General features: G+C 35.7%; 2 protein-coding genes across 2 annotated transcripts; both read left to right on the forward strand.

Moving 5' to 3' along the window:
- Window positions 1-315: 315 nt before the first annotated feature.
- LOC103985537 (conserved oligomeric Golgi complex subunit 3) lies at window positions 316-21,353 on the forward strand. The gene is made up of 25 exons (XM_018826721.2): window positions 316-470; window positions 634-717; window positions 972-1,076; window positions 3,471-3,515; window positions 3,606-3,680; window positions 3,780-3,875; window positions 4,582-4,659; window positions 7,517-7,602; window positions 7,686-7,752; window positions 7,859-7,921; window positions 8,014-8,115; window positions 8,352-8,456; window positions 8,538-8,630; window positions 10,364-10,452; window positions 12,346-12,565; window positions 14,425-14,508; window positions 15,009-15,125; window positions 15,251-15,283; window positions 17,117-17,203; window positions 17,313-17,375; window positions 19,013-19,129; window positions 19,720-19,812; window positions 20,209-20,334; window positions 20,407-20,507; window positions 20,961-21,353. The coding sequence occupies exons 1-25, from the start codon at window positions 378-380 to the stop codon at window positions 21,088-21,090; spliced, it is 2,352 nt and encodes a 783-aa protein (XP_018682266.2). The 5' UTR covers window positions 316-377; the 3' UTR covers window positions 21,091-21,353.
- A 599-nt stretch (window positions 21,354-21,952) lies between these two features.
- On the forward strand, window positions 21,953-26,396 carry LOC135674416 (pentatricopeptide repeat-containing protein At1g19720-like). Its single transcript, XM_065184240.1, has 3 exons — window positions 21,953-24,912; window positions 25,049-25,378; window positions 26,201-26,396. Exon 1 carries the CDS (start codon window positions 22,088-22,090, stop codon window positions 24,773-24,775), a length of 2,688 nt encoding a protein of 895 aa, XP_065040312.1. The 5' UTR covers window positions 21,953-22,087; the 3' UTR covers window positions 24,776-24,912; window positions 25,049-25,378; window positions 26,201-26,396.
- Window positions 26,397-27,550: the final 1,154 nt, after the last annotated feature.

Consider the following 27,550-nt stretch of genomic DNA (forward strand, 5'->3'; position numbering starts at 1 on the left):
GTAAAGATCTATATTCTTAAGATTTAATATATATATATATATATATTTATTTTGAGTTTGGGATTGACATTAATATATATATATATATATATATATATATATATATATATATATCTCTCTCTCTCTCTCTCTCTCTCGCTCTCTCGCTCTCTCTCTCTCTCTCTCTCTCTCTCTCTCTCTCTCTCAAAAGCATTGCGAAACGAGTGACACCGTTGAACGGATCAGACTGCCCGACATCGCAATAACAACCATTGATTTTTTCTGTAGTTCGGATCGAGATCCGATACGCTGTGAAAGGATCCGAAATGCAAGCGGTCTCGGATCCGTTCGTCTCCGTTATGTAGCTAAAGGTTCTCGGCTTCGTCTCGGGAGCTCCCATGGCGGCGACTACGACGACGGCGACCACCAATCCTCTCCCCAAATCCGGAGCCGTCTCCAAGGGCTACAACTTCGCTTCCTCTTGGGAGCAGGTAACCCGATCTCCAATTCTTGATTTCGCCACCCCTCGCAACTCCTGACCCCCATCGATCCATATGTCCGATATCTTGGAGTGGATCTGCGAGTTTGGCATCAGATCTAGGCCGGTAGGAGTACTAAATCCGCTGTTCCTTGTCTTTGCATCCTTACCCGCAGAATGCGCCCCTCACGGAGCAGCAGAAGGCCGCGATCTTGGCGCTTTCCAATGCTGTCGCAGAGAGACCCTTCCCTCCTCATCTGGTGAGTGTTCGCGAGAAGCTATGTCGATTTTCTTTTCTAGCTCTCTAGATCTTATTGCGTACTCTTTAGGTGGATATATTTGAGTTTCTCTGATTTTTTGGTACGTGGATTCGATTATGAAATCTGAACGACATTTTAGCCTCTTTGGGTTCGGATTTTCTGTTCATCTTTCTGTTTCATCTCTGGCAAGTGAGTGTTCTTGCCCTGAATAATATCATTTGTTTTCCTTATGATCCCAATTGGATTTGTTGCAGTCTCAGGAGCAGATTCCGGGTGGTAGTGGCGCATCAGCTTCGCCCCAAGATTCTACTTTGGAGGATTCAGGAGCTATAGATGCTGTTTTGGTCAACACTCACCAGGTTTCTTTACTCTTGACTGCGATGTTAATCAGAAAGATTTGAACGTAAAATCCTATATGATATTCTTTTTGTGCAAGAACATTAAAAATTTGTAAATTCAACAAGTTGAAACATTCTAACCCATTAAACAGGAAGTCCAATGCATTATTCTGACTCCTTTGCTAAGGGTAGCCTCTTAGTAAGAGCTGTCTTTTTATTTCTTCTAGCGCATCTTATTGATTTCGAGAAATAACTTGACAATCTGCACTAGAGCTGTTCTCCTGTTTGCTTTAGGTAGAATCAAATTTATTATACAATATATACCCTTTCCATCTCCAATGAATATGCCATTACTTTCTTGTAGATCACAAACAATGCTATTTTGTAGTGACCTGTAATTATATGAAAACTTGAAGCATTCATGGACAATCTGTACTTTGTTGACTCCACCCAACTATGATGTGATGTTGCTTCTCAATTTGTTCCTTTTTGGATGTTCTCAACTAATTCATGCCAACCATTGAAAAAATGAAAGACATTTAGAAAGAGGGACTTTTTCTTGAAAAAAAAAAGAGTGTTTTTCAGTAAGATTGGCCGCTTCGGACCTCAAGTCTTCTTATATATTCTTGCACTGGGATACCTGCTCAGCAGCAGGCCTTCCTGCATCACCCAATAGAGATGGAGCCTCTGGAGCCAGCATCCTGTCATGGAGCACCTTTATAGAGTCCACCACCAGTTGTACTAGGCAATCTCTCAGCTCTTTGTTGGCAGCCAATAGCATGTTAATTCAAATCCATAATGGCTGTGGTAAATCCTTGTGCTGTATTGGAACTACTAGACTTTGAAAGTCAAAAGCCGAAATTGAAGAGCTGCACAGGATAGGGAGAGGTTCAGAATGAGGCTTCACTAGCAGACAGATGTTTTCTCCCCCAGACATGATTTGGGGATTTCCCTCGCTAAGAAAAATTCCTTCTTTTTGTTCTTCTTGTTCTTTGCCATAATGCCCATTCCGGGAGCTCCCTGTAGTCCCCCTCAGGGGGAGGCGGGCAGTTGCCTAGCTATACAATTTGACCAATTGAACCCTCACCAGATCTCATCCGGGAAGAGGATGCTTTCTATGGGAAAATAAAATAGTGGGTTATAATCTCAACTAGGTGATCCACTACTTATGTTCAATTAGTGCTTCAATCAGTTCGATAGAATTAAGGATAATTACTGCTGTAACTTATCTGACAGAGTTATCTTTGATAACCTCTTTAGAGGTGTAAAATTTTCATACTACGTCAACAATTCTTGTTCATGTTCTTGAATGGTTGCAGAAACAATGGATATATATTTTTATTTGAATAAGAAATTGGCCTGCTTTTCATTCTTGTCACCCAAAACAGTAGTCAATGATAGGCAATCAGTTCAAATCTTCTCATTTTTCCAATTTGAAGAGTAGATACATCCTTGTCTGATTGATGTTAACTTAGGTTCAAGCTTTGTTCTACAAGTGAATATGATTTTCTGGCTTTCTTAATGATGGAGGAGGTTTCATGATTTTCGAGTATGATCCTTTTACTTTCCTGAACTCTTCATCTTACTCTCACATCTTGACCATATCAACCTACTATCATAGTAACTTTGATTTAATGGGTTATAAATTACAAGGAAAAATTGCTCAAAACTAAAATACTAGTGATAATCCCATCAAATCATATATACCAACACAACTCTGCATCCACTTTTATTGTGGGACAAATCAAGGCCATGTCATTCTTTACTTAAAGGCTTAACGTTCTTGTCAAGGGCTAATTCATATAAAACATAGTTCAAAGTTGATCTCTGATATTGAGCTAGCCCAAGAAGCACCATACTTACATGTGTTGGCTATGTAGAGGCAAGTTGCTCAACACTAGTTATAATGACAAACACCATCTTATGAACCTAATATTCCTTGATTCAAAACATCATACAAACTTGTTCAAGAACTACTCGAGAATTAAAGTTAGTAATTTCTTGTTGATTACTTGTTGATCTAATCATTCAAGTGCATCAATGTACTAGACGATGTTGCTAATTAGTATGTGATAATTTGTTTCCTGAGTCAAATCTCTATTTGGCTCATGCTTTAACCCTATCAAACTGATATTGGGAGTTATATTAGGAGTGGGTTGAGAAAAACTGTTTTTTCTTCTATTTCTGTGCATTCAGAAAAACTGTTTCTATTTCTATGCAAAATGAAATGTTGTGGATTGAGATACTCACATTTCCTTCCACAGTTTCAATAATGGACTATTGACATATAATACAAGTGAGAGGGTGCTCGTTGCTTTTTTTTTTTTTTTCCATTTTCTGTATCAATTCACTGTTCATTGTTTTATCCTTGAGAGGATTTGTTCATTACTTAAATCTATATTTTTTTTTTTATAGTTCTACAAATGGTTTTCAGATCTTGAATCGGCTATGAAGTCTGAGGTTGGTACAAACCAGTTGCTTTGCAGTTAGCCAAAATTAGATAGTTCCATGCGCTTTAATGAAATTACTTATGCTTTAATTGTGTAACAGACAGAAGAAAAATATCGTCTATATGTGAATACATTGGTGGAACGTGTTCAGATATGTGATGAAATTCTTCAGCAGGTAAGTTTATTCTAGATCATTTGGTGTGTATACACTCTCTGTTCTGCACATATTGACAGGAATTTCTAAGTATCATGACTGGTTGACCTGCCTTATCAGGTGGATGAGACCCTCAATTTATTCAATGAACTTCAGTCACTGCACCAGACTGTTGCCACAAAGACAAAAACTTTGCACGATGCATGTGATCGATTAGTATGTGCTCCAACCTATTGTTCCGATTGCCTGTGGCTCACAATTAATATCTGATAACTATTTGTTTTAAGATTATACATTTTTCTTGCAATTAGACTGTGCTTTCCTAGATTATAGTCAAATTATCACATCTCAAAGTTGCCAAAACAGTGCCAAACTTTGATGGGATGTTGGCATGCTTCATGTCAAAACTTTTGTACATGGTTAGTGTAGAGTCATCCCATCAAAATGTAAGCTATGATTCATATCGAATTTGATATTCTGCTACTTGAAAGGGCAAACTATGACACACCAAGTAAGGTTAGAGTGTTATGCCAGCACATGCCAAACATGGTGGCATGCTGTGAAATTAAAAAACATGCCTAGAGATGTTGGTTTCATGCTAAAATGCCGTTAAATGTCAAAAGGTAAGCTATGATTTATAATGAATTTGATGTTCTGCTACTTTAAATGGCAATCTTTGGTACACCAGTAAGGTTTCTCCATTGTTGGCATTATACTTGTTGTTGAAGCACTCCCACAAATTAATTGATTAACATGGTTGTTGGCCAATGTATTTTCAATTTCGTTCTCCTGCGTGAGTTGTATGCTTGTATGCTGTCTGATGACCAGTAATGCTAGGTTTTAGTGTTGCAAATTGACAGTGATTACTGAAATCAGCCAATGCATTCTAACAAGCTTTTTCTTATTTCTTATGATACTATAGTTGATAGAAAAACAAAGATTGATTGAGTTTGCAGATGCGCTCCGCAGTAAGCTCAACTACTTTGATGAACTGGAGAATGTAAGGTTTGATATCTATGTTCTTTATATTATTTGTTGTTTGTGATCATTATATTTTTTTCCTTGGTATATTTTTTAAACTTTCTGCCTGTATTGTACCCATTTTAGCAACATAATTTAAATAAGCATGACTCTCTCTCTCTCTCTCTCTCTCTCTCTCGCTCTCTCTCTTTGTTATGTGCTTCTCCTTTTCTTTTTGGTCCAAACCAAGCCGACCTTTTGTGGGATTCATGTATCAGTTTCTTTGCACTTGTTAACCCAGCTTAGTCTATAATGTATAAGGCTGTAGGCCTAGTATATGAGAGGCTAATTCGTAAGTAGCATGTATAGAATAAGTACTAGATTACCGAATCTATATGTACCCTGCTGGCTGGAATTGGTTAGAATTGTTCGGGAATATACTGTGCATTATTGCACTCTTCTTGATGCTTGTCAATGTTGTTTAGGATACTAAAAACCAGGGTTCGTCATATCGAGATGTACCACTTGGTACGGGTGGTATGTACTAGTCCGACAAGGGACCAATACATGGACTGTCCTATATTGGGCGGTACACATAACATGACCTTATATCGGGCGATATGGGGTCTATTCTAGTCGGTAACGGTCGAAATCCGACTGTTACTTGCTTGTACTAGTTAGTAACAATTATATTTCGATTATTACCGATTAAGGGCTGAGATTGTCTTGTTTCAAATGGTCAAATAGTTTCTAAACCCTTTCTTCCCTCTTCTTTAAACTCATTTCACTCTTTTAAACTCTTAAACTCTCTCAAACTCTTTCTCACTTATCTCTCTCTCATTCTCATATTTTCACTCTCTTAAACTTAACAAGGCTGCGATTTGTGGATTTGATTAAATTTGGAAAGCTAACTTAGGAAAATTAAGAAGAAGAACACTTTAATAGGAACTAGAGACGCCCAACCGTCACAGTCGTTCGCCAGTGTGCAAAGGCAAAAGGAAAAGGGGAAGACAGTAGCATCAACACTATTGGAAAGAATCGAGTTGAGCTACGAGATACCTTCTTAATCGCATTCAACAACCTACTCAATCCAGAGACATGGTAGCGATGTGGACAACAGTACCTCGATCGATGATGGTGGTGACGCCGAGGAGTCGATGGTCTCGTTTACACAATTTGAGGGTGGTGCATGGATCGAGTAGTATTTTAAACATCCCACCCAAGATTCAAATCATGGAGCTCGACGAGGTACTGATCAAGTTTATACATGGAAGGGGAAGGGGAAAGAGAAGTCAGTGGATGATTTTGAGTAGATGAGTTAGAGCCTACACGGTATAGACACAGAGTGAAGCTCATCGTATTCACAGTCGTTGTATTATGGAGAATTTTATGGTTAACAACAGTACGATGATAGTTGGTCATTCTTCTCCAAGTAGCAGTATAGTGATCGATCTTATGATATGAAGCGGCTGATTAGTGATGAAAGTAGAAGTTCTGATATTATCTATGCTTCGCACAAATACATACCACAATCGTCCTTGCCTTAGGAGCCACTTCGGACACATATGGTTCAAGACGATCAAACTATGATCATCACTAGATTGATGCACCAATGACATACGTTGTATCAGACTATCAGTATACTATGTCGTTTAATCAATTTTAGAATTGGGTTCGATAAATATATTAAATTGATATACAAATACATAGGATTGACTATCAAGGACCTTGATCCACCACCCATGGAGTTGTTCTTTTTGGTAGTGGAACCAAGTATATCCATATATTGATTATTTAATTCATTTCAATATTAAAGTTTAAGTTGTTTAAAAAATAATCTAACAATTTAAATAATTTCTTTGTAGATAATTCAATATTAACAGAAGGACGGTCTGGAACGTACTACAAAGCTATTCCTCGAAGCTTGAAAAAGATGTGTTACTATTCTTGTATCAACATATAGTACATCAATACGCCTCCCCAAAAAACTTTTACTTCTAATGAAGTCTCAACGTATTGTAGGTTGGTTAAAAACTCTTAGGTATCCCAAGGAATCCAATTTCGAGTACTGGATCCATGCTGGTCCATGTTTGGCGGATAGGTAAGGGTCCAGTCTATTCTGGCATACTAACACATGGTATGCTGGGAGGAATTTGTTTCTTTTTGGGGGGGTGGTGGGGGTGGGGGAAGAAGAAGGAAGTGGAAGAAGGGAGGAGGAAGAGGAAGAAGAAGCAAGCAAATGAAGAAAGAAGAAGAAGGGTAGGAGGAGGACAAGAAGGTGCATATCAAAATGATCTAGATTAAACAACTTATTTTTTATTTCTTTGTCAGATGATTGGAACATTTTTGAATCAAATGAGTAAATTCATTATCAGCTTGTGCTGATGCAATCTGACCAGACCTAATTTAGATGCACATCTTTTAGGTTTAGGGACAAATTACTGGTACTTCTGAATGCATGTGTCCAACCTTGACATCATTCATATCACTGATCCCATTAAAATAAAGGCATTGATGACCCACCACTTTTCTGAATTGTTTGTATAGTTAACATTTAAAATTTACACTACTTGTGATATACTTGCAGAGTTTTTTGTTGATCTTTTGCCGTCTCTGATGATCATACAGACTGACCTTTATGCCAGCAGTGGCATTTAAATAGATCCATTTAATTTAGTCTCTCTGATCTAATATTTTGAATGATTCTATGTACATGAGAAACGTTTGATAAACAATGAGTTTTATTAGCTCATCATAATATGCCTTTTCACATCTTTCTTGGAAGTGATCATTTTTATTCTATGCACCATGGATCATGAATTCCACATGTTGGCTTTCTATGCTGAAGTCCACATGGATAATCTTTTATTAAAGTGTGTAGCCTCTGCTTTTTATAGGTTTCTACCAATTTCTATTCTTCAAACATGAGTATCAGCAGTGTGGAGTTTCTTCCTTTATTGAAGCGTCTTGATGACTGCATCTCGTAAGTGAATAAAATCACTCTAGTTTTTCTGATGTTTGAAAAATCTGCAAATTTTGGTCTTATGTTAACATTCTTCAAACTAGGTATGTTGAGAGTAATCCACAGTATGCAGAATCCGGTGTCTACTTGGTGAAGTTTAGACAGCTTCAGGTGCATGATTATTTTATGTTTTTAACTTCTTTCATAAATTTTTGCATGTCCTTCAATTCACTGTAAAGGATGAAACTTACTAGCTATTATGTTGTTCTTTCTACAGTCTCGAGCGTTAGGTATGATCCGCTCTCATGTGCTTTCTGTTCTTAAAAGTGCTTCTTCCCAGGTAAAATATTTTCTAGGTGTTCCTCGCTGCTTGCTGAGGCAAATTGATACAATCTGTACCTTATCAACTGCTATTTAATATCACTGCTCTAGGTTCAAACTGCTATTCGAGGGAGTAGTTCAAGCAAAGCAACTGTTTCAGAGGGTGTGGAGGCATCAATTATTTATGTTCGCTTCAAAGCAGCAGCAAGTGAGGTATATGTAACCTATTTTTCAGCTTTAATGGTGGTTTAGGTTGTTAGACTGCAAAGATCGATGGAAGAAATCAAACAGAGCCGTGATAAGGAATTTATATTTGTTGAAATAACCAAATTCCAAGTTCCAACTATGGGGTTCCCTGTTCATATAATGATCGGGTCATTGAAACTTTTTGTCAGATATATTGCTATTTGTTGTGAAGACAAAAATTAATAAATATTTAATGTTTACAGCTGAAGCCAGTACTGGCAGAAATTGAGAGCAGAACTTCTAGGAAAGAGTATGCTCAGATTCTTAAAGAATGCCACAAACTGTACTGTGAGCAGAGGCTGTCCTTGGTAATTTCATGATGCTGGCATTATGTGCTAAGTTTCAAATTAGTCATAAGTATGCTCAGATGTTGCATGCATGCCATTTAGGTGAAAGGTATCGTGCAACAGAGAATCTCAGAGTTCTCAAAGAAAGAGCCCTTGCCATCATTGACTAGGTCTGGATGTGCATACCTAATGCAGGTGATAGATATATATTCTTCTTTTTTCATAAAATAATTCATCTAATATGTGTTTTAATTAGTATATTATAATACATTGAAACTGAAGTTTGTTGTTTTCATATAAATGCCAGGTCATCTCTGCCTCCTTATAGTCTTACATGATAGACTTACCAATATTCTGAAATTTTGTACATTACGTGAAAACAGTTCTTATGAGAATTTATCTTCATTTGATAGTAGCATAAAAGATCCTAGTGAATCATGGATTAAAGGAATCATGGATATGTGGACCACACTGCATCAATCTAACTACTTTACTGCCATTTAATAATATACACAAACTTTTTTTAAAAATCACTTTCTGGGCCAAGCAAAGCAAAGCAACTGTTTCAAAAAAAAAAAGAACAGAAAACACACAAACTTAAGCTAAATACACTAAATTTTACTTTTTTTTGTATTTCTCCAGTAACATACAACAGTATATCATACTGTAGCAATGGGCCATATTACTCTGAGAGAGGACCACATTAGGTTAGCACCTGAGAGATTCAGTTCCTTATCTAACAAAATTGCCCTACATACATATCACTTGGTAGTGGGAAAAGATCCATTTAATTCCTGATAGTCGGGATCTTATGGCTTGTGAAACATACACTGCATGGTTGTATGCCTGTTTATAACTGTGCCTATGCATTCCTTTCATTGAATCATCTACACTGCCAATCCTAGATATGAAAAATGAGGGATGCATTGAGCAAATGACAACTAGTACTCCAATATATGAGCATGGATCTATCCTAATTGTTGTTGTGGATATTGTTGTCTATATGATCATGGAAATACTGAGTCTTCTGTAATTTTTTACACAAGAAAGTGTCATCGGAAGAGATGCTGATGAAGCATATGGCAGGTTTATGTGATCTTGCTATATGTTGATCATTAAACGTCAAGAACATTGAAAAGTATGAAATTCATTGGTTTCTACAAAGTTAAAATCCGTGCAAGTGTCCTGTCTTGGAAGTGGGTTTTGTGACAATGTGGACTAGAGGGAGAACTCTGAAGAATGTTCCATAGAAGACTTGAACAAATGTCAACCTTCTGAATCTGGTATCAGGCTCTGAATGCAACTGTAGGCAAAAAGGATGAACAAGAGACCTAAATGACTAACTAGTGGATAGGTTCTATCTAATGGTTGCAGTTTAGGTTGATTCAACCAGGTTGAATCCTCCAAGTTTCATATAGATCATCTAGAAGGCTGGAAAGAATGAGATTTAAAGGAGACATGTTCCTTTCAAAGGTACGAAACAATGAGCCAATGAAGCACATCCCTCCGCATGGTTCCTATCTGCAAAACATCAGAGATTTATTGATTACATATACATAACGTGAAATCTTTTGTCTGCGTCTATAGAGTTTTTATGCATTTTTTTTGCATACCACACATATGTTGCAGGTGCTGCTTGTGTGATTTTGCCTATGTAATTTTGTCATAAAATATGGGTCATTCCAGTCATGATATATGACTGATTTTCACATGATTATGCCTATAAAAATTTATGAGTTTGACTTGTGCTCTGATTTTTCATTGTTCATGAGATTCTTCTTCGAATTTGTTCTTTCTTTAAACAGTTGTGTTGTCAAATCACTTCCTTTTTTCCAGAGATAGTACTGTGAGCGTTTTAGTATTTTTGTTTTGGTTCCACAAAAATTGACATATTCTGACATGGGATGGTATTATTTGCAAATTTCCAGGTTTGTCAGCTTGAGCACCAACTTTTTGAACACTTCTTTGCATCATCTTCAGCTGATGTCTCAAGTTTGTCTCCTTTAATAAATCCTTTGTAAGTGTTTTTCTTTGCCTTCTTCCTTTGCATCATCTGCAGCTGATGTTTTGCTACATCTGATTATGGAGTAGGTAGGAGTTCAAGGCTTTAGGTATTTGTGAAACTATAATTTTGAGGATTAGGTGCAATTGGACATGAATATCATTCTTTTGGCCAGCAATGGTACAGTAAGCTTACTCTTAGTAGTTTCCAGGATCTGCACAAGATTAAATGCTCTATGAAAGTATGAATGCAGTTTGACAGTAGTTTATACATTGGGACAAATCTGTGTGATGCTTGTTACATGCAATTAACTTTATGATCTTGAAGCAGAGGACAAATGTTTGTGATGGTTGTTACATGGAATCAACATCATGATTTATGATCTTAAGTTCTTAACTAACTTGTAAAGCTGGTAATTTCTTAAGGTCATTGTTATCAGGGATGTATGTTGGTAATTGATCATTATATCTTAATTGCTGATCTGCATCCTATCAGCTCATGTAATTTGATCTATAAATCTTTTCTTAGGCATTCTGGGGTCGAGGTTGGTATTATGCAACTTATTGATATGGGAGCTTGGATAATTAAAATATGAAGAAATGTTACAAGAATGCTTTGATGCTAACATTGTTCTATTCAGGGGAGTTTTGATCAACAGCATGCCTGGGCACAAGGTGCATGTGTCTTAAATTTTGTTCCCTCCCTTCAGATTTATAGGCTTCATTGAGACATGCCTTATATATGCACCTTTTAAGCTCCTTTGAGACATGCCTTATATAGAATGCTACCAAGGATGAGGGATGATTGCGCTCCTAAAATTCATTGTTTTATTATGCCCCTGAATAGTCCCTGATTTTTTAAAAGGCACGCTTTATCCTGCTAAACTGGAGCCAAGCAAATTGCCTCCCCACTCAGCAAACAAGCAAAGCTAAAAGAACATTTCTTCAATGAAAAGAGAATTCCAGCATCCATTACACCTTTTACTGGCCAATGTATTCTTACAAATTTATCTTCGAAATGCTTGGCTTGTTAGGCAATGACTAAGATAATGGATTGAAGCAATTAATGTATAGTGACTAGGATAATTGTGGCGGATGGGCACCCCTCAGGGCAACAAATTAAGGCTCTTTTTTTGCAACTCGGTTGACGAGATTAAGTCATGAAACTGTTTTATAGGGGTAAGGCTGCATAAAATGACCATCAAGACCTGTTCTGTGGTCTGTGCCACTCTTTTCCTTACAGAGAGGCAATTAAGTTCATTCTTGGTAACAACTTCTAAATTGTATGCACAATGTTTTATGCTTTAGATGCTATATATGACTACTTGAATTCTTTAATTTGCATGCCCTATACCAGGCATTTGGATGTTATATTTCTTATGTTCTGTTGCAAATAATCTTCTATGTATGGAAAATGTGATAAACTTTTGGAACAAGATTCAATCAACTTAACTCTATTATCTTCACATTAGCCTTTGTGTATTTATTAATCTTTTCTAGATTTTGTCTTCATCCATTTTCATTGATGATCATCAATTTGAATTGTTTTGGTCTTTATACTTGATGTTTTATATTTGCTTCCTTTTCACATTATGATCTATGTAAACTTGGATTACTTTATGAGTCACTGGGGTTAGTTTTTGAAGAGCATATAACATAATGATATAAGATAATCTCATATATGGTAGTCTCTACTCTCTGTAATACTTCATTTAAATTGTGATTCTTGATATCTTAGGTATAATACTCAGTTGTCCATTTTGTTCAGAAATGCTTATTTTATATAATTGAAGTAGTTGATTTTTTTTGTCCATGCCTTGTGCTTTTATTCAACTTTTGCATGGTTTTAAGATCCTTTCCACTTTTGTATCTTTGCTGTAAGAGCATGGTGATGGTATTAAATATGCAGGTCCACGTACTTGTATGATACACTGCGCCCTAAACTGATACATGAAGCAAATGTTGATTCTCTATGTGAACTTGTCGATATCCTGAAAGTTGAAGTTCTTGGAGAGCAGCTTAGTAGACGTGGTGAGTCACTTGCCGGATTACGTCCTACACTGCAACGAATTCTAGCAGATATTCATGAAAGACTGACGTTTTGTGCTCGGACACATATTCGTGAAGAGGTATTTTTATCAAAACTCATTTTCATACTACTGTGTTCATTTTGGCTCAAACTGAACTTGGCTTGGATTCTCAGCTTACTGGTCTATTAACATGCTGTCATTGGGAAACTTTTCAACAATTGAATGGTGAAAAATTTTCGAACACAAGACTGAGACAATGCATTTATTTGGGTTTTTTATTAGTACGACTGCATAAATGTTTTTTGCAATCTTGGTAAAGTTCATAACATCAACATCTAATAATATGAATACCATGCAGAAATTAAAAATAAAAATAAAAATAAAAATAAAAATGATGAAATGATACAAGCAAATAAATGTAAAATAAAACAATATAAAATTAAACAAAATAATATAAATAATATTATGTCACAATAGATCATTATAAGTTACATTGATATAAAATGAAAAATAATATAAAATTAAAAAAAAAGTTTAAATAAACTATAATGAAATATTATAGTAATATATTTATAATATTTTAAAATATGAAGTGATATAAGATATATTGAAAATAATTCTTTAACATATTGTTACAAGAATAACAACAACAAAGTCGAACATTCTATTTTATTTTATTTTATAAAATAAAATAAAATAAAATAGATGGAAAACAGAAATAGCATAAACATAAAGTAACATAAATAAAAAACAATATATCACATCAAATAATATAAAATCAGATAGGATTTATCTAACACACATAATATAATATAAGTAATAAATAAAACGATATATGAAACTAAAAAATAAAACATGAAATAAAATAGTATAATATAACTCAGGTAGAAGATTATGTATGTATAGAAAACAATAACACAGGTAGAAGATTATGTATGTATTAAAAAATCAAATAATTAAAAATAACTTATAAATTAAACAAAAAAAAATAAAATAATATAAAAAAGATTTGATTCTGATTCCTACTTCTTGACAAATCAAGTAAACAAGAAAATGTTGTCTTGTATTTATGAATCAAACATGAAAGATTTGGTCATTTCCATTCAATTTCAGTTAAACTCGATTTTAATTTTAATTTCTGAGCACATAATAATGCCACCATAATTTTAAGTATTGTGCATTTGGTATAACTGATCATACAACAACATTAAGAAATGTTTATTATTTAAGTTCTAAATTTATACAGTGAAAATTTTGTTTATGTTGTAAATTCTTGCAGTTGTCAACCCACCTCTATTGATCATATCCCATTTCTTGAAAGTACCTAGACTCAATCTTGACTAATTCACTATACTTCAAGAGAGCAACTAAAAAGAAAAAGGTGATTAGGGAATAAATTATTGAGTTTGGCAATGAGGACATGAGAAAGGGAAAGAAATGTGATATCAACTAGGTGTTATCCAAGGTATGAATTTATCATTTGAAGGTCAGGTTATAGTTTACCTGTGGATTGGTTTATATTTTGCTGGTTTTTCAAGCAGAGGGAAACAATTAGTGTTGAATTGTGAATATCAATACTTGAGGAGTTGGGTTGTAAAGTGAAAATTGAAGGTCTTTTATGTAAATAACTTTATCTTTTTCTTCTATTTCTTTTTTCTATATGACATGATTTACTTTTTTCTTTTTTAAATGGTTCTATTGAGTTCACTCACAAAGTGTAACCATAAAAATTTGTTTAGTAAATGTCATCTTTTTCAAACATCAACTAGCTACTGTTCTTGAGTTATATTTTTTGTAGAACACATTACATGTCCAATTTTGGAGTAAAGCTTGCTGCAGTGCATAGATAAAGATTTATGTACTGCTACTTTCCCAAATTTTACAGCTCAACTAATTACCCTAATCTTTTTATGTTTTTTGATTTTAATGATATTTCAATCGTTATTAACCTTTGGCAGATAGCGAATTACCGTCCTTCTGATGAGGATCTAGATTATCCTGCAAAACTTGAGAGATCTGTTGATATGACTTCAAGCACCAGTGTATGCAACTTCTCCTAGTAGTCTTTTTCTCTCTTTATTTAAAAGCTATATCTCAGTGTCTTAAAGATATGCTTGGCTTTGATTAGTACATTCAATTTTTAAACTTTTGCAAAAGGCTTTGTTTGGCAGCGTTTATTTGGATAGAGTTTTCATTGCATAAGTTTTATAATAGTCAATTGAATGCTCTGTTCTTATTAGCTGCTGCTATTTTCGGATTCAAAGTATATAATACCATGTTTAATAGGCAGTATGCCATGTAGTTTTGATTTGGATATGGTCTTCATGCATAAGTTTTTTTATATTAAAGGGTGACCCACAAAGTCACTTCTGATGAAGTAGAAAAGAAATGTGTGCTGCACAAAATATCTGGTAATAATTTTGATTTTATCTTTTGTTGGATGCTTTGCACTATTAACTAGTAGACATGTCCCTTTTTATTTTAATCTGGATTATTACAGTTTTGCTAATGACTCTGGCATATTCTTTTTTATATATATCAGGTTGATGATACCTCTGACATTTTTAAAACTTGCTATCCACCACTGGAAAAAACAGTATCATGCATCTCAAAGTTATATCATTGCTTGGAACCTGCCGTTTTTACCGGTCTAGCTCAGGTATTTGATTTGCTTACATTTTTACCTTTTATTTAGATATAATTTATGGAGCACTCTATCAGCATATATGTATACATCAATGTAACATATTTAATATTATTTTCTCTCTTCAAAATCTTTTTCAGGAAGCTGTAGAATTTTGCTCGATATCTATTCAGGTTGGTCAAGTTATTTATAATGAATTGTCAGAAAGTTATATATTGAATGAAGCTTACTGAAAGTGATGCTCTAAATATACAACACATGCATGTTCTTGGTATTTGTGTTGTTGTTCTTGTAGGAAAGTATACAATTTTGGAGAAGAAAATTTACTTGGAGAAGGTTGGATTTAGTTTAAATGTGCTAGATTAAATATTCATTAGGTAACAACCACCAAGTAAATTGCAGTATTCATCTTTTCATGGTTGATAGTTCACATTTCCAATTCTCTGTGAGCAATTAATGCTGAATCTTTTGTAATGTTTTCCATTCCATTCACTATGAAGCTTGAATTCTCGAAGTTCAGAATATGCTGATGTTACTTTCAAGCATATATATTCTGAATTTTAGATAAGTTATCTTGGGGCGAAGTTTGATGGTAAGAAATTAAAATGTTTTCTTTTTATGTGTATTTGAAAAAAAGGTTGATTTATGTTATTTTACTGGTGACAAGTGTCACTGTAACTTTCTACTTTTCCTGTGACCTTCTGAATCAAACATTCTTTTGTTTCTAATCTTGTTAATTGGGTCTGCTGAAAAAATGAACCATGAAAAGGAATTAGCATTCAAAATCAATAATCTATTTAACACTTTAAAACTCATATTCGATTTTCTTTAATTGTAATAAGTAATCTAGTGTGCAATATTTATAAACTAATCATAATCTTGTAGGATGATGACATTGTTTTTCTTTTATCATACAATTGTTTTCGTCTTTTATCTTCATTGAAGGCTTTAATGTCTTGATAGTCTAGGGTATATTTGAGCGCTCTAATAACTAAAATTTCCCAACTATGTTACAGTGAAAGGATCACTACCAGTCGATTGTAGTTAGTATTCTACTAGTCCACTTGGTTCAGGAAATCTGGTCCTTGGTATTTTCATCCGGCAAAAGATAATCTTTATCAGTTATCTGTAGAACTCACATGCAATATAGGACTATCTCTATGAACTGTTTTGTTCAATAATCCTTTTTGGTTTCTTCTGAAAATCTTCATCTAGTCATCCTCACTAAATAAAAAAAAAAGAAAATTAACAAAACAAAAGAGGAATCGATAATAGGGTTGCTGAGTTTTTCGTATTTCAATGCATCCAGTTATCCGAAAGTGTAAGCCCTTCTGTCTTCTTTTTGATTCTCATAAGCATTCCTCAAGTCAACCACTTTTATATCTAATAGCATCAATTTTATGAGAGAAGCAATAGAGAAATTGATAATTGGGTTGCTGAGTCTTTCCTTTTTTTGATGCTTCCAGTTATCTGAAAGTGTAAGCCCTTTGTCTTCTTTTTCATTCTCATAATCATTCCTCAAGTCAACCGCTTTTATATCTAACGGCATCAATTTTGTGAGAGAAGATTGTGTTCAATAGGAGATTCCTTTAAGGCGAAAGTATGAGTTTGCTTTTGCCTAGCTTGATTCTCGTTTCCTCTGATGGGGAGAATGTTTGGCAATGTTGCAGATTAGACCCAAAGAAAAATAAAATAGGCTTGTGAACAATTTACTAAAATGGAACTGGAACACTGTTGTTTGCACCATGGAGCATGCCTTGGTTGCTTGCACAAAATAAACTATGTTAGGACAGGTTTCTCTTTTCTTAAAAAACAACTATGTAATCATAATTAAGGAAGCCTCTTAAAAGTGCAATGCATGAAGCTTTTTAACTGCAGCATAGTGGCCTATGTGCATTTCACGTATGTATATGAAGCAGAATATCTGCGGGGGTGAGAGGACATTTTAAATTCTTGTGCTATCATGTGATCTGTTCTTAACTGCTTTATTGATATATTTGTATCAGAATGCGAGCAAATCTATATCAAAGAGATCATCCCCAATGGATGGGCAACTTTTTCTTGTCAAGCACCTTCTTATATTGAGGGAACAGGTGGGCAACATTTTGCATTGTCTTTCTTCATGTAAAAAGTAGCTGATATTGGCTTTTGGTGACACAAAAAAGGAAACTTATTGCAACTCAAATGTTTTGTAAATTTCAGATCGCACCATTCGATATCGAGTTTTCAGTAACTCACAAGGAGCTGGATTTTTCTCATCTACTGGTTAGTATAAGCTGAAACATTATGTCTCTTCGATTGTTTCATATTATGATTACTAATTTGTTCCCAGAATACTCTATCCATTTGGATAACTTAGTCATAAGAAATGGCCCAAACCCTGGATCTGTTTGTTACTTTTAAGGATCTAAATATCAATCAAACAGGTACCCAGTATTTAATGGTCCAAGGAACATTAGTGGACAATATAAGTCAGTCCGGGTTGGTATTTAACTTTTCTTCATAATTTTGAAGTGATATTAGGTGGTGCAAGTCGTTGTACCATTGGTATAAAATATTATCATATAAGGCTATCAAAATTGGTATTGAACCAATTTTCAAAAGCTTGGGTATTTTAGTCCATGTAGAATGATTTCAACGTTGTTTTCCACAATAAACTATTCATAAGTTATCATCTTTTGACAACACTGAACTTCTAAAAGATATGACAAATGGAAGTAAGCTCATAATATGCAGAGGGAGAGTATATTTTTTCTGGGTAAGGTATACTTTCTTTTCAATGTTGATATGGACACCTGCCATACATACACAGTGAGATCACTCTGTTGCATCTAGATGGGGCTAGTTTCCAAAGGGTCCTTACAGATACCAATGTTGGTTTATGTATTTGTGTCATTATTTAAGTATTTCAACATTCATCATATTGGTGCCTATTAGTGAAGGCAATCCAGTAATGAAAGTTTATAAGGTTACTTATTTGAGCTAAAAAATGTGAGAAAAGGCAGTAATCATTTGATGTTTCTATTTGTAGTTGTTTGCAAAGTAGATAGAGAATATATAATGTTCCTTGGACTGGGACAAAGTTCAAAGAGTTGAAGATGACGTTAGTTGCATTGATATATTAATATGATAATTTGGGCCAGAGCTGTACACAACTGAAAAAGTAAGAAGGATTATGATCGTAATTTTGGGTCAGAGCCAATTCATTTTTGTTCCTCATTTCTGCATTTGCTACAAAGAGGAACCATTCTGTAGTGATAAAGGCTAACGATATTTTATGGCTTGAAGAAGTCGGGAGATAAGGCACAGTCCAAACAAACAAGACGAGTGAGGTATTTAAATAAAAAATAATTGGACATATATCTGGTAGTTGACCTTGTCAATGATAGAATAATTTATCTAGTAGTGGATCATTGATTATGATGTCATCGATAGTTTAAATCTAAAAGAGGTATAACTGAACAGCAGGAAAAGGGGGAAATTTTAGAGAGAAAATATCTATGTTGAAATAGATAATACTCAATTAGTGATTGGTAGCTTGCAGTTAACTCTAGCTGCACCTTGTAGAAAGCATCATTCATGAAGACACTAGGAGAGGTTTTGGTTGTAACGGTTGTATTTGCTGGAACACAACATAAACTATATTATAAAGGAAAAACAGTAAATTATCCTCTTGGATGGTCTTGGTGAAGCTGCTAGCTTATGATAAAAATACAGTTGAAATAAAGGTGGTGTAACATGTTTTTGCCTTGTCTAATGCTTTGTTTATCTGCATGTAGCCATGTTTCATTTCTTAAGCTTGTTTTATATTGTGCTTTATGATTTTGGATTGTACTATAGTAAAACAAGAACTTCAATGTACCTTCCATTTTGAAGCAACCTTTTCTGTTAATAATTTTCAGGAGCATCTCAGGAGGATTCTCAGAGGTCAGTCCTCACTATTTGATTGGTCAATGTCAGCTTCGTTAGCCAGAACTTTATCTCCTCGGGTTCTCGAAAGTCAAATAGATGCGAAGAAGGTAAGTCTCTAATTTATCATATTCAATTTTCACTGTGCCGAGTAGTTTAGCACTTTAGTTTTATTTTATCTGAAGCATAATTGACTTTCAACTGAGTCTCAGATCTTTGAACATTTTTGTTGCTTAGATTAAGAAAGTACTACTATAGTTGCAACTAATGGATGTAACAATGATAGAATATGTACATTATATCAGAGGCATCTAAACTTTTCAGTCTGAATCATCTTATCCAATATGCACAGAGTTACAGCACTGGAATGAGTTGAATTCTGAAATGAACCTGGAAAATATTTCCTATTCACAATGTTAGAGTAAATTTTAACTACGTTCAGGGTGCTTAACTGAAGGTGGAATAGTTTTGTTTATTGGACAATTACCTTTGACGGTATGATTAAAAGAGCAATAATATTTTTGATGATCTCCAGAGTGGATTCCTATTCAATCTGTGTGGTTTAAACATATTAGTGCTCTGATGCATGTTTTTATTTGTTTCATCTTTCTGATTGTGAAATGTCTCAATATGCATTTTCATTGCCTTTGTTTGCTTTCTGATGCAACTCACATTTGGTTGAATTTTCTCTTGATTGCAGGAACTTGAGAAAAGCCTTAAAACTACTTGTGAAGAGTTTATAATGGCTACCACGAAGTTGGTTGTAGATCCTATGCTTTCATTTGTTGCAAAGGTTTTAGATCCTTTACCCTTATGCAGGTTCACAAGTTAAATATGCAATGAAAGATCTGCATATCTACACAATTTTCTTGCTCACTCACATGCACAAGCATCCGCATACAAACATATGCATACATGTGTTCTTGTTGCATCTTAATGTCAGTATAAAGTATGGGTAAACTTGGCTCCAGAGTTCTCTTTTTCAATGGAAAGTTTCTTGACTCCTAACTGGCTTCTGCTTTGCATCAAAACAGCAGTTTTACTTGCCTTGGTTTTTATACTTTCATTTAGGTTTCTCATTTTCTTCTGTTCATCAAACAAGGGTTTACTAGTGTCCAGGAAACTGATGTATAGAGCAGATTAATAATCAGAAAGACTGGTCTGTGATAATGTTACTTTTGTTTACCAGGTAACTGCTGTGAAAGTTGCACTATCGTCGGGAAATCAAGGGCAGAAGTTGGATTCTGTTCTAGCAAAACCCCTTAAGAGCCAAGCATTTGCTGCTCCTGATAAAGTGGCTGAACTAGTTCAAAGGGTATTCTATAATATGCAAAGCCAAACTGTGGTTTTTGTTTCGTGCTAATAACGTGAGCTCCTATATGAACAGGTAGCAACAGCTCTCCAGCAAGACCTGCCCAGAGTAATGATGAAAATGAAGCTATATTTGCAAAACCCGTCGACTAGGATGATTTTGTTTAAGCCCATCAAGTGAGTTGCTTAACTATTAAACTGATTGCAAAAAATGAAATGGTCAGAATGCATCTTAAATTCTTTACCTGCTTGATTGGTTAGAAATATTATAAAAATATATAGGTATGTAGAACTTCACATTGCTGGTCTATAAGTTTTTTCTTTTTCTCTTTATGTTTTAGGCCTAGGCTGGTCACTTTTTATTAACATATAATAAATTCTTATTCTGTAAGCTGTATGTGGATGTCTATTAATGTAACGTTACGTGGAACCTAAGTTCTTGTTCTTTTATTTTCTCCTTCGTTCTGTTGGCTGCAATCTTTGATATTGTCATTCTCAGAATGCTAATGCTACTTTGAATGGAGAAGCTCGGTTATTATTATTTGGAAAAGTGCAAGTGTGACGTGATACTGATAGAGGCCAGGTGGACTTGGAATTCTTACTTTATTTTTTTTTTCTACTGTTCTGCAGGACAAACATACTTGAAGCCCACTTACAGCTCCAGACACTGCTAAAATCTGAATATTCCACTGAAGAAATAGAAAGCATTGGCATGGTCACAATACAAGATCTGGAAGCTCAACTCGATGGCCTTATTTAGACCCAACAATGTTTTGGTGTCCCATGTCTTCTTAGATCATGTAAGCACTTGCTTTGGGCCTTTTTTTTTGTTTTTGTTGTTGCATGTCTTCTGGAAATTGAATGCATCATGAAATGTGTTTGATACTATTGATTAACCCAGAAAAGCAGATGCTGCTACTTACGCATGCATCATTCTTGGTAGACATAAAATAATTTGTTAATATTGTTCAATATAAGTTTTCTGAAAGAGCATCAAAGGAGGGATATGTTTGAAGAACCCCATTGTTTAGAGCAACACCTATGCAGCATTAAAATTTATGATAATACCATTTTTTAGATTAGGGAGAAAAGATTAGAAGTAACTAATGTCAAATAGCTATGAAGGGTCAGTCTGGTAATATGTTGTTGTTACCCAACACAATATTTATTAAGGGTCAGGTCAGACTTATGAGTTAATCATCATCAATTTACTTAAGATTGTTATGCTTGTTTTTAGCATATTTATTTATATTATGGCTCGTCATGTTAAAATGCTCTAATTTATTTTCAAAAAATAACATATTAAAAAAAAAAATAGAACTATAAAAAAGAATGTGAATTACCCTTCCAAGCTTGAATCTTCCTCAAAAGACTAAAATAAATTTGGATTAAGGACTTGTATACTTTGGATTTACATCAATTTTAATTTCCATAAATAAGAATCCTTTATTGATTGCAGTTTATACGGATACACAGCCATAAGTTTAGTTGTGCCAACAACCGAAGCCTTCGATCTTCTCTTACATCTTTCATTCAACTAGCGGACATCGGAAATCCAAATAAGAACGAACGAACGAACGAACGACACCTCGATACTCTAAGAAACATAATTAGAAGTAACCATCAATATTAATTTTAATCCAATTCTTCTTCGTCCCCCTTTATCCGGATAACACTAGAGCGTGTAGGGGAGGGTGGTCTCACCCCTGCCTTCCCTCCTCTCAACCCCTCCTTCCTCGTCCCCTTCCATCCCACCAATGGAGAACTCATTCCTAGGCTGCCACCCCACCGACCCAATCCCCAATCTCTTCCTCAACCAGTCGAAACTATTCCAATTCCTCAGACCACCACTTACAACCACCATCACCCCCTTTCTTGCCCAGAAACCCAAGCAAAAACAACCACTGCCCACGGCTGCCGGCTCCCTCAAGCTCCCTGAGCACGGCGGCCACCTCCAGCAAGCCATCACCGCCCTGGAACAGGGCTCCCCCATCCGGCCCGGAGCTTACATTTCCCTGCTCCAGTCTTGCATTGACGCCGACTCCATCGAAGATGGCCGCCGGCTCCACGCCTCGCTCTGCTCGGTGCAGGACCGCAACCCTTTCGTCGAGACCAAGCTCGTCAGCATGTACGCTAAATGCGGCAGCTTGGAGGATGCCCGCCGGGTGTTCGCCGGAATGCGCGAGAGGAACCTCTTCACCTGGTCGGCGATGATCGGCGGCTACGCCCGCGAGCAGCGCTGGGGCGAGGTCGTCGACCTGTTCTTCGGCATGATGCACGAGGGCGTGCTCCCCGACACCTTCCTGCTTCCGAGGATCTTGCAGGCCTGCAGCAACACCGGCAATTTAGAGACCGGGCGGCTGCTGCACTCACTTGCCGTTCGGATCGGACTTCTGGATTCGTCGAAAGAGGTCCGTGTGAGCAACTCGGTGTTGGCGATGTATGCAAAATGTGGTGAGCTGGATTCGGCCTCGAGGTTTTTTGAGAGGATGGATAGACGAGATAGGGTATCGTGGAATTCTATCATTTCCGGGCACTGCCAGTGTGGTGGCCATGAAGCAGCTCTGAGGCTTTTTGCACGAATGAGAGCTGAAGGGATTGAACCAGGAGTTGTCACTTGGAATATACTTATTTTGAGCTATAATCAATCTAGCAATCCGGATCTTGCAATGGAGCTCATGGAGCAGATGGAGAGTTCTGGAATCGCGCCAGATGTCTTTACATGGACAAGCATGATTTCGGGGCTTGCTCAGAATGACAGGATGAATGAAGCTTTGGATCTCTTTCAGGAGATGTTGCTTTCAGGAGTGGAACCGAATGGCATGACTGTTGCAAGTGCTATATCTGCTTGTGCCTCTTTGCAAGCTTTGGACAATGGAAAGGAACTCCACTCGTATGCGATTAGGATCGGATGCATCCACAGCATTCTAGTGGGGAATTCGCTGATCGATATGTATGCAAAATGTGGTAGACTGGAGGATGCTCAGAGGATCTTTGAGGAGATGGCTGAGAAAGATGTCTTCACTTGGAATTCAATGATTGGAGGTTACACACGAGCTGGTTACTGTGGTAAGGCTTATGATCTGTTCTCAAGGATGGAGAGTTCAGGTGTGCGCCGAAACGTAGTGACTTGGAATTCCATGATCTCAGGCTACATTCAGAATGGGGATGAGGACCAAGCCGTGGAACTCTTTCACACGATGGAAATGGAGGGGATCAGAAGAAACACAGCTACATGGAACACTCTGATTGCTGGTTCATTGCAAAATGGTGATCCAGACCAGGCCCTAAGAATATTCAGACAAATGCAGGCATTTTCGGTTCGGCCTAATTCGGTTACCATTCTTAGTATCCTTCCAGCTTGTACAAATTTATTGTCGGTGTTGAAGGTGAAGGAGATCCATTCTTGCATTCTGCACAATGATCTGCAGCGTGATATCTCGATTGCAAATGCTCTCGTAGATACTTACTCAAAGTCTGGAGATATCGAGTATGCTCGAGTAATATTCGATGGTCTCTCAGGAAGGGATCTCATCTCTTGGAATTCAATGATTGCTGGGCTTGTTCTACATGGACGTTGTCATGATGCACGAGATCTTTTTAATCAAATGAAACAGGAAGGTATAAGACCAAACAAAGCAATCTTTGCTAGTGTGATAAATGCCTATGGTCTTGATGGATTGGTGAATGAAGGAAAGAAGCTCTTCTCTAACATGACGGAGGAGTACCAGCTGTCTCCAGGTTTAGAACACTACACTGGAATGGTAAATCTCTTGGGGCGTTCTGGTAGGCTTAGAGAAGCTTCTGATCTGATTGACAATATGCCTATTGAGCCCGATGCTGCTCTCTGGAATGCCCTTCTTACTGCAGCTAGAATATATGGCAATATCAGAATAGCAAACCTTGCGGCAACCCATTTGTTTAAGCTGGAACCTAGAAACCCTGAAACTCTCAGGCTGCTATCACATGCTCAAGCTTTATATGGAAAGTCAAATGATGTGTCAAAGGTGCCAAGGGCTAAGAAAGAAGGCAGTGTTAATGAGTCTCATGGTTATTGCTGGATGGAAGTAAAACAGAAGGTGATTACCTTCTCAACAGGAAGACAGCTTACGTTGAATTCAGAGTCCAAACTAGCTGAAATTAATAGCAGAATAATGGATACAAATGAAGTCATCCCTGAATTTGATGTTACTATTCTTGAGATTGAGGAAGACAGCGAAGACATAGTTGGCAGCCACAGCGAGAAGCTAGCAGTTGCCTTTGGACTTGTTAACCTGCCAACTTTTAGAGCCATTCGGATAGTTAAGAGTGTTCGGATATGTACCAATTGTCACACAATTTGCAAGTTAATTTCTAAATTATATAAACGTGAAATATTGATCAAGGATCCAAAGTCTTTGCATCGCTTTAAAGATGGGACATGTTCTTGCAGAGATTATTGGTAACCCAAAAGAGCAAAAACTGGGATGTTCTTAAGTGCTGAGAAAATTCCTAGTGGTAGAATCAATGCCATCTTCAGCCGGTGAACATAGTTGCTCACCTGGGGGTGTAGCGGCTGCCCAAAATTATATCCTTTTGAGTTGTATGTTGTGCAAATAGTTAATTTTGTTTCTTTCCAAAAAAAGTTTCTTTTTCTTTTAAATTTATGTACAGTTAGAATTAAGTATCCAGTTCTATCAAGAAAAGATGACCAAGTGAAGAATTTTTTTGTCCTACAGATTGGACTTGGAACATGAAAAGATGATATTCAAGTTAACTGATATCCTCTCCCATAGTTTATTCTGAAAGCTTTTGTTTTTGGTGTGTGGAAAAGTTAGTTAACCTGCACTGACGTGCTACTTGCAAATGATTTGGTTGGCAAGGTGAAGAACTGTAGTTGGATTCTATCTGCTTTCACTCAGGTGCTTGGCAGACCAAAGAAGAGTCTATGGGACAAACTGACAGCAGATTCAAGTGCTTGGGCTGACCTCATTTTCAATAGATAAAGAAAAACACTTGAGCCTACATATATGTTCCACAGACCTGGGTGATCTGAAAAATCATGAGAAGTAAGATTATTTGGCTCAAAAGATTATTTGTTCATTTTCAATTACAAATTTAATAATAAAGTATAATGCAGTCTTTCATTTCACACTGGATGGATGCTTTAGCATTAGTAATTTTCTTGAACAAACATCATATTCTAGTGGTCAAGATCATACATGAGCTGCATGTATGTTTTAGACACCTAAGTAATGTCCAGAAAACACAAAACATGAGATATAAATTATTTGCCTCACTGGATCATTTACTCACCTATTTTCTCTCTTACAACTTGGAAGAAGAAATCATTGGCAGAATCAAGGTCATATATGCTTTCAATAAGGTCATTACTAGTTAGAGTTGAGTCTATTTTTCCTTCCACATTTGAACATAATGAGTTCCTTTTGAGTTCATTTGAACATAATGAGTTCTTATTGAGTTCATTTGAACATAATGAGTTCCTATTGAATTGGAACAGAATTGGCTCCTTGGTCTCTTCTCTTCCCTTTCTGAGAAAATTAGAGTAGCAAAAGGTTATTATTGGATGGGTTACACTAAAATATTGGAACAAACTAGTTGACCCTAACAGTTTTTAGATAAATCACATGAACTGGTTCGGATTAAATAAAATTGATATAATATTATTATACAGTTATGATTACTTAAATACTCTTTAAATTAAATGTTTTTTTATCATATATTTTATAGAATATTCACCTGACTAAGGTGAGAAAGAAAACCACCTTTCTCATTCTATTGCTTCTCCCCTTTTGTTAGTATTGGGTGAACTAAAGGTGATTTAGACCTTTTTAAGGTAAATATCTTGATCTAATAACATTCTTTTGCAGGAAAGCATTGGATTCTTGCAGAGTCAACAACACATGAACATCAACAAGGGTGAAAACTATGTGCAGCTAAGACTTTCTGAAGTCACTTGCAACATACCAACAGAGAAGGAATTATTCTCCAACTAGTGTGTGGACCTTTTTTTCTCTCTCTGGAGAGCATCTATTAATGCACCATATGAGTTGTTTCTTTCTTCCACCCTTGCATGTGGAGTGTTCACTTGCCAAGCACAAATATATTCCACCAATTTTGGAAGAATAAGTCCTCTGCTGTATCTTTCAACTTTTACTGAATTTTAAGATCTACTTGGCATATGATTGGACAATGTGAGAGGACAGTGGGTCCTTTCTAGATATACTTGATAAAACTATATTTGTATGAAAAAGTTTGATCTGTCTATCACAGCATGCAGTATGTTTGTTGATGAACTTGATATACATCTCAAACTTTTTGCTACAGATATTGACCATCCACTTGATCTTGTCAATTCCTCACATATCCAGTAAATTCTCCTCAAAGAAAAACCTCAATTTTTTGGCCAAAATATAGGAAGGAAATTCAAACAATTATTATTGAAAAATATATTTATAGATAAATGGAGAAAAAACAGAAAATGAAAAGCCAAAAGGGTGCTGGTACAAGAACATCAAATTACTAAGTTCCAATTATTTGGTGCATGTTATAAGGATTTTTTTGCTGCATTGAATTCTCTACAAAACAATATTCTAAATTAAATTAAAAATATTTAAAATTTTATTTATAGTTTTCTTCCCTCAAATGTTCATCTATCTCCTCTGACATAATTAGTAATGATCATCTCACATTTTCTAACTGCGATTCGCCTTATGTTATCCTTTCATAACTATATCGAACTATTCCTGAATAATTTTTTTTTAATTTTTCCTAATAATTTTGGATATTCATCTCGATATATAATATATATGTTGTTTCTTAATCGCTCAGTATTTGAATTTATAAAGCATTTCAGACCTAATAATTGCTATTAAAATCTAAAGAAAAGAGATATCCTATTTGGTTCCTGTAGCTTTCTTTGCACCCTCTTGAGTTCATCCTTTCTATTCTGTGTTCATTCTCACTTCCTGATTTGTTTCATAGTCTCATTATAATAATCTTTTCTTTCTTATTCACCAAAGATTTCCACATTCTGAATGAATCACTTCCTATCTCACAGTAATTACTGTTTTTTGTTTATTAGAGCAAACCTCTAAAATATATATTTAAGGAGTTTTCTTATCCAATCCAATATCTTCATGTTCTTTGTTATCCAGATCATTGTACACTAATCTTTGCTCATGTTATCTAAGATCCATACAACTTAGATAAAAATAATT

The sequence above is a fragment of the Musa acuminata genome, chromosome BXJ1-5 (assembly GCF_036884655.1).
Source record: "Musa acuminata AAA Group cultivar baxijiao chromosome BXJ1-5, Cavendish_Baxijiao_AAA, whole genome shotgun sequence".
NCBI classification, from domain to species: Eukaryota; Viridiplantae; Streptophyta; class Magnoliopsida; order Zingiberales; family Musaceae; genus Musa; species Musa acuminata.

Coding starts and splice junctions, on each gene's coding strand:
- LOC103985537 (XM_018826721.2), top strand. CDS start 378: ATGGCGGCGACTACGACGACGGCGACCACCAATCCTCTCCCCAAATCC. Junction 3,681..3,779: donor GTGATGAAATTCTTCAGCAG/GTAAGTTTATTC, acceptor CTGCCTTATCAG/GTGGATGAGACCCTCAATTT. Junction 20,335..20,406: donor TGGCTGAACTAGTTCAAAGG/GTATTCTATAAT, acceptor CTATATGAACAG/GTAGCAACAGCTCTCCAGCA.
- LOC135674416 (XM_065184240.1), top strand. CDS start 22,088: ATGGAGAACTCATTCCTAGGCTGCCACCCCACCGACCCAATCCCCAAT.